The following is a 14,433-nucleotide window of genomic DNA, read 5'->3' on the forward strand; positions in this document are numbered from 1 at the left end:
GTGATTAATGTGCTCAAATCCGACTTGACAAGCTCATTTAAATGGCACGACACTCGGGAGAAAGGCATTTACAATGCCAATGGCTTCCGTTTAGCATTAAAGTGGCACCAAAAACATGGTCCGTAGATGGGGTCCAGGCCCCGACTCCTTGACTTTTCAATCATGGTACGAAGATTTGAGATGTTTTACTCAATGTAGCGGGTGTTTTGTTCTTGGAATCGGCAGGGGGGCAGGGAAATTGACTTGTAGAAATGGATGACCACGGCAGGAAGGCGGGTTTCTTAAAGCAAGTTGACGGCTTTGTTGTAGGAATCCCTGAACATGATCAAACATGATCGATCAAGCACGTTACAGGGCAGCACCTGTAACAGAGCAACAGAGCGCTGTTGGTACCCCCATTTTAACAGTATGTTAGCATGTTAACATCGCTACCGGCTACCGGCTCACCGTTACAGCGCTCTGTACCCACTCTCTCTCTCTCTCTCTGACGCAGCGCTTTGAGAGCAAGTTGACTTCTTTGTTGTAAGAGTCCCTGAACATGATCAAACATGATCGATCAAGCACTTTGCAGGGCAGCACCTGTAACAGAGCAACAGAGCGCTGTTAGTACCCCCATGTTAACAGTCTGTTAGCATTTTAACATCCCTACCGGCTACTGGCTCTCCGTTACAACGCTCTGTACCCACTCTCTCTCTCTCTCTCTGACGCAGCGCTTTGAGAGCGGTCTCGCGCTAGCTCTCAAGATCCATACGGCTCTCGGTCGGCCTCCTGTTAGCTTGTAACCTAGAACATACACACATGCATATGGACATACATACGCAGGCGCAGGTAGAAGCCGCCGCCGCTGCCACTGCGATCACAACGAGAAAAGAGCAAAAGCAGGCAAACGTATAACAGTATAACAATCAATGCAGACGATTCTAGCAAGAAGCTTTCGGATGAGAGTCCCACGCATAACGTTCTTTTCGACGTGGCTTTTTGTTTTTGCATGTGCATTCTCCCTCTCCCAAGCTGACTGTTTTTTTATGCATTTCTTTCCGTAATAAAGAAGTTGAATTTTACTTTAGAAAATCTCTCAAAAAATAGCTGCCATGGCCAGGCAATGCAGTTTAAAAAAAATACAAGCGAAAGAGATGCTGGAAAAAGTGAAAGAAATCAAGAGAGAGAAAAAACACGAATTGAATTCAAAGAACGAGTGAAGGAAGCGGCACAGTTGAATGGGCATTGAGATGGCAGCCATTTCTGATGGCCATACCGTTAAATTCCATTCCATTCGAGCATTGTCGGCGTGCCATTTAATTCCATTCTCCAGGCATCCAGCCAGCTATCCGCCGGGTTCCGCCCTCGTGCCTATCGAGTTTACTGATTTCCTGCTGATTAGAGATGTCTCGCAAAAGGCATTACCGTTCTCTGCCGCTGCCGCTGCCCGCGCCGCTGCCTCTGCATCAGATATCCTATATATTATTTACTCGCAGAGGGTGTTATGATTTCGATGAAGGTTTGTCACGCAGAGAAAGCAGCAGCTATCTATTTTCACTGAGGGTTATCAATTGCTTCTTTAGGAAAAACTCTTCAAATCGAAGGGTATCTTAAGCTGTGGCCCTACGAATTACGAGTTCACTTTTCAGGATTTTATTATTTTATTTTTTTGCGCAGCGAACATTGCTTCTACTCTTTCACAATCAATTTATTGTTCGCTAGAAGAATACCATGCAAAAAGCGCAATGAGAAAGGAGAGACGCTAAAAATACAAAAAAAAAGAATGTGAACAAAAAAAGAATTTACCTTTCACCTTTAATTGAATGCAATTTTTTAGATTTTTTGTACTCTCCTCCTTTGCCGTCTCTCCTTAGCTCTCTCTGTCTCTTTCTCTCTCTCTCTCTCTAGCTGTAATTTGACATGACTTATGCGACAAATCCGCTTTAGCGTCGAGCATCAGCGATTTATGCTCCCTTCCTTCCCCTTCCTCCACCCCTCCGCCGCGCCACCCCACCGCGATATGTTCGCGAGCTTCCTGCTCGTGCCACGCCCCACCGCCTCCCTCAACTGTTCTACATAATCAAGCAAATTGCTTTTCCACTCACATCATTTTTTATCAAGGAACGCCTTCCCTTCGCTGTCTGAAAACTTCGTTAATGCACCTGTCAGATATATATCTCACTCTCCTTTTTTTCTCCGACCCCACCACCCCCCCCACCCACTACTCCTACTCCTGCTCTATCGTTCTCTGTTCTCTTTATTTACATATGTATGTATTCCATCTATCCATCTCTTTCTACTCATGTTCTCTGTCTAGCTTTCTCTCTATCAAAACATAGATAAACACAAGTACAACTACAACTACAACTACAAGTCCATACATGAACATGAACATGTTAAGAAAATTGCATAATACCTTTGAGTAGCATTAGGGATTTTCTTTTATTTTATTTTTTGCTTTTCTGTTTTCCTCCTGCTGCTACATTTTTTATACGCTTACAATTTCTAAAAGCTCATGAATGCGCCCTCAGCAGGAGCAGAGCGGCTCGGGTGACCAGAGGAGCAGGAGGGAGGACGAGGAGTGAGCTTCGCTTCTGTATTTTTGATGAGTTTTTCCAGGAGCATTAATATGCAAAAATTTGTGCATTGTTGCTGTTGTGTCTGCCGCTGTTGCTGTTGCTGTCGCTGCCTCTGTCGCTGTCTCTGTCGCTGCCGCTGTTGCTCTTGCTGCCGCTGTGGCTCTTGCTGTGGCTCTTGCTGTGGCTCTTGCTGTCGCTGCCGCTGTCGCTGCCTCTGTCGCTGTCCCTGTTGCTCTTGCTCTTGCTGTCGCTGTCGCTGCCTCTGTCGCTGCCGCTGTGGCTCCTGTTAATATACATAACCGTTCCAAAGAAAACCGAAACCAGAGCCCAGAAACCAAAATCCATTCAATTTGGCAATGATTTAAAGTTTTCTCATCAAAACCAGTGCGAGAAAGTGAGAGTGAGAGTGTGAGTGAGAGCGGGACAGGGCGAGTGGCAGTGAAGGGTCAGCGAAGCTTGAAATTGAGATTGAAAGACGGAAAGGCGTCCGTCCAGAGGTTGTTGTATGAATTTTTAAACGTAAACGAAAATAACAGTTGCTGCCCTGAAAGTGATGAAAACTTATGAATAAAAACCGCATTTCGAAAAATTGAGCGCTGCCAGATGGCCAGCAGAAGGCTCAGAAGAAGGCGTTGCCAGGCTCAAAGAACTTTGCCTGCCCGAATCGTTTCTTCAACCATCTTACAATATATTATATATCCAAAATACAGACATTATATGCCTCACGGAAAATCCATTTAAAAGTTTTTGGTTATTGCTTTGGGGCGAACTTTTTTCCAACTGCAGTGCCGGGCAAAAAAAAAACCTTGAGCCGCTTTTAATGAAATTTTTTGTGCGGTGTCCAAAGGCGCCAATAAGTGTTTTTGTCACCGCTGTCATGCAACATATGTGCGGCAGGGGCACCATCAATGCATTGCAGTCGGAGCGCAGGGGCTTGATGAGCCGCCGCCACTGATGATGATGATGCCACACGCGACATGAGGCATGCGGCAGAGGGACTGATACGAGGTCAACGATTCTATCCATTTGGTGCTTGTTCTGTTGTCTGTGTATTGCTATTTTTGAAGGCGTTGCCGAGTGGTGGCAACTGTGGCAAATAATGAGACGACGCCATGGAATGTCCTTGAGAGTAAAAGTTGTTTTTCTTCAATCCCCTTTTTGTTGCTTGCTGGCACCAGACGCGACGCCACGTAGCTGCCAGGCCACGGCAACTGTTGCAGCCACACGTAGCATTACCTCTCTCTCTCTCTCTCTCTCGCTCTCTTCCCCTGTGGGTATGTCTTTCCAAGGTTCCCCCAAAGAAAACTTTTAGCTTTTTCGGCTCTTTAATTTTGGTTAGCAATTTATGCCCTCCTCCATGCAATTTTCGAACAAATTTCGGTTTACTATGAAGTCCTTTTGCTGGCCAGGAGACTGAAATTCGGTTTTGCATTACCAATTAAAAATATATCCAGGCCAAAACGTGAAACTAAATACATTTCAACATGATTTTTGGTTGGTCTTTTCCCCCTTCTGCCCGGAAAACTATGCTATTGTAATTTGTTGGAAATTTTATGGGAAAAACTATTCAAATATCAAAGGGAAAAATTTCCAATATCAGCTTTCAGTCGTTCACAGGATGTTCTAGGGATGGAAATGTTTTTGGAAATTAAAGTTTTGCTTTAAGCTGCCATCGTTTATCCCAGATTACCCAATTTCCCTGGGAGCCTGTTCGCTCCAAACAAATTTGGAGTTTTTGACTGGCAGAAACCCCTTTTTGGGGGGGGGGGGCCTCATTAGAAGGGGGCACAGCCACTCGGCAAACCCAAGCCGGGGCTTTATGCATTTTTCATAATGTAATTTCCCAAGTAATAAATTTTCATGCCAGCATCATCATTATCAACCAACAAGCAGGGGAGGGGCGAGATGGCAGGGTTGCAACGTGAGGAATGAAAAACTTGAGCTCGGTGCAAGGTGAAGCTGCCAGCCGTTGCACCTGCCGCTGCTGCAACCTCTTTCCACGTTAATCTCAGATTTCCACATAAATCACTTTAAAATGGCGACACACTTGCTGCCGAGGCGAGAAGGTGGCACAAGGAACAGAATGTGGCGTGGCGTGGCGCCTCCCAACGAAGGAAGCTCGGACCGCGCAATGGCAATTTCTTTGAGTACTTTCTCCCATTTTCTCCCATTACTTCGCCTGTGTGTGCGTGTGTGTTTGTGTGTGTGGGGCTGCCCCAAAAAACGTGCCAAGTAATTGCTGTCCATGGCATTAATGTCCTGCGCATAAGGACCAAGCCAGAGCTAGCTAAACAAAAGCCCGAATTTTCCACAAGAAATTTCAACGTGGAAGCCCCAGCGATTTCTGGCACTGCTCTGCCGTATTTTTCATAGCATAATCATTGTATGCTATAATAATCATAAATGTATTTGCTTTTCATGTGTGTGAGGCGAAAACTTCTCAATTGCCGTTGCATTCGCCCTCCCACTCTTACGCATTGTGGGCAATCGGAGGACATCTTTGTGCGGTCTTTCGGCGCTTCACCGCTGCGTCTCTGCTTTCATTATGAGCCATTAACACAAGCTGGCGACAAGCGACAAGCGACGACAACGATGAGAGCGGAGAATGGTTCAGGGAATTGGGTAGGAGGGAGGGATGCGAGCTTTGCACTCGAAACTAATGCGCCATATTTAATGTTTCTCTTTCTCCCACACCCATTCACCTTATACCCAGTACGCTTCGAGTGCGAGGGCATATTGGTTTTGTGAACACTCATGACTCCCGTCTCCATCGATCACATATACAGGGTATACCCTTGTCGTGGCGCTCTCTCTGCTGCGCTTGCTGCATTTGCTGCTCTGCTTCTAGCTACTCCCTCTGCTGCTGCTTTGGGATTCCTCTTCCTCTATATTCTTTTGCTGCCGCTGCTCTGCTTATGGCGCTAGCGCTGCCGCTGCTCTGCCTCTCGCCTGCTGCTTCTGGCGCTGCCGTTGCTCTGCCTTCTCATTCTCCCACAGCTGCTGCGGCTGATGGCGATGCCGATGCCTCTGCCGATGCCTCTGCCTCTGCTCTTCCTTCTTATCTTCTGTTGCGCTGCTACTGCGCTGCCACTTGTCTTAGGGCAAACAATGCGGATGGCAACTATTACAGCTGCATTCTCTCTCTCTCGCCCGCCCTCCCTCTCTGGGTTGAAGTTTCTTTTTATACCTTTTTTGTGTGTGTGCTTTTATGTTTTGTCTATGCTGACGGTTGCTCTCCGGTCTCGCTGCGTACTCGAAATGCATCCCAAATTGTCCCTATTTCAAATGCTGGTTTTGAAAAATTTAATTTGCATTGAAATGCGTCGCACATTTCTTTTACCCTCTCATCTCCCACTGCTGCTGCTGCTCTCTCTCTCTCTGTCTCTCTCCCTCTCTGACAGCTTTGTTCTCAACTAAAGTCAAGTGAAAACTTTTTGCGCTCCAGCTTGACATTTCTCTTCCAAAACCTCTACGTCTCTCCTCTGTTCTCCTTCACCTCTGGGTTTCAAGTTTTTTCCAGTGTTCGTTGATTTTTGCTGTTTTTGGCTTTCTTTAATTAATTTTGCATTCTGCTGCAGCTGACAAGCAATTCCCGCCATAGGCAAAGTGTGCTCTCCACGTTCCCCTTTTGGCAATTCATTAAATGTTGCGTGTACCAGGGGAATGGGGTGAGGGGATCAGGACTGTGAGCATATAGAAATTTCAAGCTAAAAGCAAAGATGATAAGGCACAAAGCATAAAAGCGATAAGTAAAAAAAAGAACAAACTGCTTTGGCTGCGTATCTCTTATACATACCCTTTCAGATCGAATGTTGCTCTCCGATATGCGAAAACTACTCCAACAGGATTACTAATACATTCCATGTGCCTGGTGAGGTGGTGGTGGAGGGGGGGAGGGCCTGTCATTGGCAAAAGCCAAATGATGAGAGTAAATGCCAAATCACAGCACCAGGCAGAGTCCCTCTGTCACTCAGCCAGCTTGTCAGTCACTCAATCAGCGCCGGTACAGCCGTCACCATTACGAGTACAACAAACAACGGAACCGAAAGAAGCTAAAAGGGAAAAGCGACAAAGATACACCACAGGAGGCAAGGGCCACACAGCCCCTTTGACAGCTGGAAACCACTTAAATTATGTTCCCGCTGCGAGCAGGGTTGCCCCCGAAGTTCCACCCCCAGGTTCTTAGGTTAATTTTGTGCGTACCTAGGCTCAACCGCAAGCAATTCACAGTAAATCTCTCTCTCTCTCTGTCTGTCTGATACCAAGCAACAGGTGAGACCTGACTCTGACTAAGTAATTGCTGGGTCAAGGCGGAATTTGTTGCCAGGGAAACATTCCACGCGAACTGATACCGTATTCATCAACGATGGAAACTTGTAACTTGTTGCTAAGTGTCTGTTTCAAGTGGATAAATGGAATAATGCATAACAGATTTCAAGTTGTTGATAAACTTTTGCGAGGAAAGGCGCTGGAAGCACTTCGCTGCTTTAGATAGAAGAGCATAAGCCTAGGAAAGCTTTCCTTCTGTTGCTCTCTATGTCGCAGTCAGCGTTAGCAGCAGAGTAAGCGAGTAAAAGCAGCGCTGCTTAAATCAAGATCAAGAGAGCCTGAGCAGCGGTGCTTTTGAAAGAAACGCTCAAGCCGACGAAGCTTACAGCGAGCATCAGCAGCAGAGCAAGCGAGTAAAAGCAGCGCTGCTTATAAGTACGAGCATAAGCCTAGGAAAGCTTTCCTTCTGTTGATCTCAATGTCGCAGCAGAGCTAGCGAGTAAAAGCAGCGCTGCTTAAATCAAGATCAAGAGAGCCTGAGCAGCGGGGCTTTAGAAGTATGAGCATAAGCCTAGGCAAGCTTTCCTACTGTTACTCTCAATGTCGCAGCAGAGCTAGCGAGTAAAAGCAGCGCTGCTTAAATCAAGATCAAGAGAGCCTGAGCAGCGGGGCTTTAGAAGTATGAGCATAAGCCTAGGCAAGCTTTCCTACTGTTACTCTCAATGTCGCAGCAGAGCTAGCGAGTAAAAGCAGCGCTGCTTAAATCAAGATCAAGAGAGCCTGAGCAGCGGTGCTTTAGAAGTATGAGCATAAGCATAGGAAAGCTTTCCTACTGTTACTCTCTATGTCACAGCACAGCAAAATACCAAAAGCAGCGCAGCTTAATTAAGAGATCAACGTCACATCTCCTGTCTCATTCTATCCAAAGGCTAATGAAGTGGTTGGACGCAGAACTAAGTGGCGTGGCAGATTTTGAAGCAGCGCTGCCAGCAGTGGCAGAAGCTGTACCGCATGCCGCTCCGCCCGCGGCAGAGGGTATGTCCGCGGAGAAGGCAACAACTTTTGACAGACAAACGCGTGTAAATAGCAAAAGTTTTGCTCGCATGATGTTGGCCAACCCAAACAGCACACAACTGTTCGCCTAACTTGGCTGAAAGCTGAAATCATTTAATTGCCGTTCAGGGAATGAGGAAGGATAAGCAGCTGAGGGAGAGTGCTGCTGACTAGCATTGCTCGTTGGCGGCTCTTAATTGCTTAAACAAGTCGCTAACTAAGCGAACAACAAAACTCACTAAGAGAGGGAGCGGCAGGAGGGGCACGAGAGGGCACTGACCTGCGGAAAGGACTCGCTCCAAATGCACCTGCATGTATGGATATGGAAATGGAAATGGAAATGGATACATGTATAGGCTGCTACTGCTACCCCCTAATTAATGGGGTCACGCCCACTTTGGTGGCACTTCAGTCCATATTTATATTTGGAAACGGAGCAAACAAACCCACTCAAATGACCCTTTATCCCGAAAATAGCCCCAGGATCCAAAGAAAAGTGGACGAAAATTTCCTTTCATATCAAGAATATTTTGTTGAAAAGTTTTAATGGGCCAACATTTGATTGGGTGCAACAAATAGAGGCTTTCAGAGACCTTTAGTTCCGGAGAACTCTATACATATTGTATATCATAATTTATTAACAAATTACTAAACTTCAATGCCATTTATAAGCCCTTAAAGGCCTAGGCCACAGATTTGAATTTATTGCCAGTTTCCTCTGCCACTTTTCTTGTAGTGTATCCTGAGATTTGCCAACTCTTTTGAGTTGTGGGCCTGCCCAAGCATTTGGCAGTGTAATTTTTCAACTTTTTGCCCGAAAATGTCTGAAACCAGCAGTCAACATGCAATTTATGTTGTTTGCTCAAGATTATTTATACAAAAAAAGTTCAGAGTTGCTCTCCCCTTCTCTCTCTCTCTTTGCCTCTCCCTCTCTCTCTCTCTCTCTCTCTTCCTGTGCGTTGTCAATGTGGAAAAAGCTGCGCCTCCAGTTTTCTAATAAATTTTTCTGCTGATTTTGCTTTTTAAAACGCGAATGTCCAGAGCTCAAATTGCAGGCCATTTTATAGGGGTGGGGGAGTGGGGCAGCAACTGCTGGTTGGGGTTGGAGATGGGGGTAGGGGGTGGTGATGGTGGGGCCAGAACATGCCTAACTACATGTAATTTTACGCGCAACTTAACTTGTCAACTGGCCGTTAGGCCATGCCATTGGCCAACAACGCCAAACAATAGTCCCTACTGTTCGCTTACTGCCTCCTGCCCCCCCCTGCCCCCCTGGCCCCACCTGTATAAATGTTTGGCGTACATGGCGTATGTGTAATATGGCTGACTGATGCATTAGGGTTCGCTTTGATTTCTGGAATTGAAGATTAAAATCCCCGCCAAAGCCCTGCTAAGCGCCCTTGCCAATGGTCACCATGGCGTATGAGTAATGGGAGCAAATGTTAAGTATACGCCCCGTCGAGCATTAAGCTGGAATCATGGGAATTTCGTCAAAATATCAAAGAGCAAAACCGAGCAGAGCAAAAGAGTTGAATGGGATTCAATTACAAGGAGGAGGAAAGAAATTAAATTTCCAGGAAAATGTATTAAGAAAAATGGCTTTTGATTGCGTTTTTGCGTTGAAGAAATTTTAATTTAAATATTCACTGGAAAAGCCATGGGATTGATGGTATTTTTGGGAAAATAGAGCTAATGGAAATGGAAAATTCTGAATAAAAAGCATCATAAATATGTTTAGAAATTTGTGGCTGCTTTAAAAGTTAAATAAATCTTGGATTTTAACCTTTAATCTTGAAGCACCTTTAGTTCTACCCAAGGACTTGCGGTGGCCAAAGAAAATCCTTCCTCTTTTTCCACCTTTTGCCCAGCCTTGGGAGATCCTTTCAGCGGCTTTACTTTTGCCATTAACATATTGTTATTCCGATAAGTTCTCTGCAGTTCTCTCTCTCGCTTTATGCCATTCCCGATTCCGATTAAATGCTGCCGCGGGGGGTGCCATTATTCGGGGTCATGCCCTCAACTAATTTACATTGTCCGGCCTCTGCATCTCTACATCTCTGCCCTCTACCGTTCCAGATACGACTACGAGACTCTGCTGCAAAATTCGACGTTCTGCCTGGTGCCGCGCGGCCGTCGTTTGGGCTCCTTTCGGTGAGCGAAAAAACACACACAAAATTTTCATTTAACATTTTCCACAATTGCATTTTTTGTATGCCATGTTTTTGTTGTTATTTTTGTTTGCAGATTTCTGGAGGCCCTGCAGGCGGGCTGCATCCCCGTGCTATTGTCCAACGCCTGGGTGTTGCCTTTTGAATCGAAAATCGATTGGAAACAGGCCGCCATTTGGGCCGATGAGCGGCTCCTGCTGCAGGTGAGCGAAACGAGGAATGGGCGGGGATTCTACACTGAGGGAAAGTCGGGGGGCAGTACACATACATATATTAGGCGGGTTTTGCAGTGCATTTCCGAAGCGGCGCACATTTCTCCCAGTGTACCCTCCCGTGCAATATATAGTAAACTTCAGTTATGGCGGCCCCTATATCGTATATAAAATATTGCAAGTGCACCTTTACCACCTGCCCCCTGCCACCTGCCTCACGCCACCCGGAGTCATTCGACGAAAGCGATTTCATTTGTTGGCTTTCTGTCTAAAAAAGAAGAAGAGCGCAAAGGTTTTCATTGTTTATTTGTGGAGGGCGCTGTGAACCCCATATAAATACAAAGTCCTGTTTTTTACGGGCGGTGCGAGCGGTGGGGGAGCGACACTTCCAAATGTCCAGCCGTTTGGCATTGATGAATATTCTGCAGCAGGGATTCGTAACGATTTGTGCACCTGTTACCGTGTCGATGGAAGGTCCTTGCCTGGCAATACTTTAAGGAAATCCTTCAAGGACCTCCAAAGTAGGCCAATGAAGATCTTTAAGCGTTTGCTTGCCAATGAAGCCGTGTCCGGGTCCGGGTCCTGTCCGTAAGAGGCCTCCAGCTTAAGTTGTGGACAGTTTTGCACACTCCGAGTGCGAAAGCCGAGCCGAGTCCGAGTATCCGAGGGTCCGAGCATACCTGTCCGTTCAAGGACTGGTTTATCCTTGCTCCTTCCTGTCTGTTTGCACTGCCAGTGTGTCCTTTCTCCTTCGCCGGGAACTGCCTCAACGTCTGCGTCTGCGTCTTTGTCGCGGCCAAGTCTTGGCACATTGTTTGCCAATTGCCTGCCCACTCTTCAGCCTTCATCCCTCGTCCTTGTGCTGCGCATCCTTTCTGCAGTCGAACTTCCTGTCTCGGCCATGTCCCCATGCATTGGCATGTTTGCCTTTGTAGTTTATTGGCAGGAAATGCAATTAATTTACGTTAACTTGAGCAGGAAACCCGAGAACTCCACTCTCGACTCTCTTTAAACGGTTGCAGTGGCACGGGCTGTGGCACGGACTGGGGCACGGGCAGTGGCAGGTGCTGCGGTGGGCATAATTATGATGGATGGCACCCCCGACGCCCCTTTGCTCGAGTCCTTGGGCCAATTAAGGCTGTGCATCTGCCAAATGAATGCATCAATTAAGCTGGCATTACGCATACGCACCTCTGTACTCACACACTCTCTCTGTCTCTGTCTCTCTCTATTACAGGTACCCGATATCGTGCGCTCCATATCAGCGGAAAGGATCTTTGCCCTGCGCCAACAAACCCAAGTCCTGTGGGAACGCTACTTTGGTTCCATCGAGAAAATCGTCTTCACAACCTTCGAGGTGAGTCGAGTACCCCCCACCCCCCCAGGCCATTTGCATATTTCGTAACCCAACATATTTGTGGCAGATAGGGGGCTGCTGCTGTGGCACGGGTGGGACTGTCTGCGAGGTCTTACATTTCGCAAGTTGTTGCGGCTTCTTTGCTGGTTTCGGGCTCTCAATCGACAAGAAACGAGTAACGAGAATGTTCTTGGCTCCACTTAAACGTGTGTGTGTGTGTGGAGAGGGGTGGGGTTTCTTTGGAAAACTCTTGCTGTTGGGAAAACTACTTCTACTGCCAAAACTTTCAACACAGTGCGTGCCGTAATTAAGCGAACCGAACTTTTCGTTTACTCGTTCGACGAGCAGTTCTCGTCGATGTTCGAATTGAAGGCAGGCATTCCCAGGAAATGTCCTAAAAGGTCGCCGTATCCCCTGGGAAGCTCCGAATGGTCACTGGGTTCTTATATGTTACTCGGGTTCTCTTTTAGTGGGTGGCATACTTTCTGCACAGACTGTCTTGTCATTTGCTTACAAAATGTATCTACCAGATACAACAGATACACACACAAAGTTGTGTGATTTCATATCCTTAAATACTTGGGAAAAGTGTCCACTGGCAGATACCCTGTAAACGACAAGGAATCGCTGTATTTACGGTAATAATCATCCAATTTTGAATGCGATTACACGATATATTTCATGCAGGATCTCTTCTTACAGGAATATCTACAGATTGAAGATTTTTCTAGAACATTTTAGTATCTTGGAGGCGAAGAAGCACTGAAGGTTACCTTTACACCGATATGCTCCTGTTCTCTGACACTACAGGGTATCGATTACTCGATATTTATGTGGAGATGATCTATATATTTCATACAGGATTTATTCTTAAAGGAATATCTACAGATTAAAGATTTTTATGGAATATTTTAGTATCCTGGAGTTGAAGGAGCCGATATGCTCCTGTTCTCTGACACTACAGGGTATCGATTACTCGATATTTATGAGGAGATGATCTATATATTTCATACAGGATCTATTCTTAAAGAAATATCTACAGATGGAAGATTTTTATGGAATATTTGAGTATCCTGGAGTTCAAGGAGCCGATATTCTCCTGTTCTCTGACACTACAGGGTATCCACTCGACGCAAAGCGACAAACAACGTCTAGCTGAGAGCGAATTGTCTCTCGTTTCTCAATGGAAAACGAGTAAAAGGAGTAGAAGACTACGAAAACAGAAGAGGAGTACGAAGTAGAGGACAGGCGATGCCGAAGGCTGACGGGGTTAAAGACCAAAAGTTGAAGGAGGACTGGGATGAGGAGACTCGCGAAAAGCACACTAAACCGCCACCACTGGAGACCACTTTTCAACACTTAAATTGACACACGGACAGAGTGTGTGTGTGTGTGTGTGTAAGTGTGGGAAAGTGGGAGCATCGGGAGGCATCTCGTTTTTCGCGTTAGTGGCAAATCTTTTGGCGAAGAGAGAGAGAGAGGGGGAGAGAGAGCTGACGACCGACCGACGACACGAAAATGTCCTCCTGCCTGTCGTTTCGCGGATGGACAAAAACCGCAGCATCCCCAATGCCAGTGGGGAGCCAGGAGGAGAGTTCGCTGCAGATTGCAGCTTGAAATACATGTCAGAGAGCCGCCCCTTCCGCCTCCGCCACCGCCTCTGCTCTTTTGGGGCTATAATCAATTTACAGTTACATTAAACAGCAGAAGGACGAAAGGCAGAGGCAGGGGGCTGGGGGCTGGGGGGCAGGCGCAAACAGTGTTCGCATGTTACCAGATTAAACACAAATATTTTCCCTGGTCATGAGGCAATTAACTAACAGACCAAGACATGGCCAACAAAGGACATGCATGCACGCACTCCTACCCGCCTCGCTTCCTCCCCCACCCCCCACCACTCCCACTCCCTTTTCATGGCCAACTCTCAATTTATTATTATTGGGCCAAGAAGTGCTGGAACAGCTGCTGAATGCTGGCTTCCTTAATTGGTTTTCGATCGAGTTCAACAGAGATTCAACAGAGCAGAACAAAGGGCTATAGGGCGATAGGGGGGGTGGAGGAGTAGGCCAGGCCAGGCCAAGATTTATGATATTTAGCCAAGAAAATGGAACAACTTTCACTGGGAACTAGAATTCACAGAAACTTCTTTGAGATGCCATTCAATCGTTGAAATATTTCGAAAAGAAGGATACATTATATACATATTATCGATGGGAATGGGGATGGGAAGGGGAAGAACCCCTTAAAGTATCCTGAGATTCCCTTAAACTTTGCCAAAGGTCAAGTCCTAAAAGACACCAAAAACCTATGGTTATTTTTATTTTTAGACCAAAGGAGGTGCCTTTTAAATACCATTGTGAAAAGTCCATAGACAACGTTTAAATATTAAGCAGGAATCGACAGGGTTCGGCAGTCCTTCAAATATCCTTTCTGTTTCGCCCAACAAAAGGTTTTGATTCGCCTTATTCCGCTCTATTGGGGGTAATTCTTTATGAATAGATTTCGAATCAGTGTCCACCGCCACCTCCACGTTCTCGCTGGCAAAAGTCATGCCACACACGCCCCGCTCTATGTGCAACACTATTCTTTTTTACCATTTCCCCTTTGGCTTGCATTTGATTTATGATTCGCGATTAAAATAATGATTTGTGGGCATCGACACGCACACAAAAAGACAGACAGACAGACAGACGGAAGGAAGGACAGATGTGGCAAGAGGGGGCAGGGCCACCTGCTGAGGTGCGGCACGTGCAGCAAGCCACATGAATTCTGGGCTTCTCCTTTGACCCACATTCCGTATATGCAGATGGCCAAGA

At 46.4% G+C, this 14,433-nt stretch overlaps 1 protein-coding gene across 1 annotated transcript in view; it reads left to right on the forward strand.

Moving 5' to 3' along the window:
• ttv (exostosin glycosyltransferase 1 ttv) overlaps positions 1 to 14,433 on the forward strand; it is a 64,465-nt gene that overhangs the window by 31,618 nt on the left and 18,414 nt on the right. Inside the window, exons 3-5 of the mRNA XM_001360562.4 lie at positions 9,957 to 10,031; positions 10,125 to 10,251; positions 11,498 to 11,617. Of these exons, the coding sequence (XP_001360599.3) occupies positions 9,957 to 10,031; positions 10,125 to 10,251; positions 11,498 to 11,617 (322 nt within the window). The remainder of the gene's footprint in view (positions 1 to 9,956; positions 10,032 to 10,124; positions 10,252 to 11,497; positions 11,618 to 14,433) is intronic.

The sequence above is a fragment of the Drosophila pseudoobscura genome, chromosome 3, assembly GCF_009870125.1.
Source record: "Drosophila pseudoobscura strain MV-25-SWS-2005 chromosome 3, UCI_Dpse_MV25, whole genome shotgun sequence".
Lineage (NCBI taxonomy): Eukaryota > Metazoa > Arthropoda > Insecta > Diptera > Drosophilidae > Drosophila > Drosophila pseudoobscura.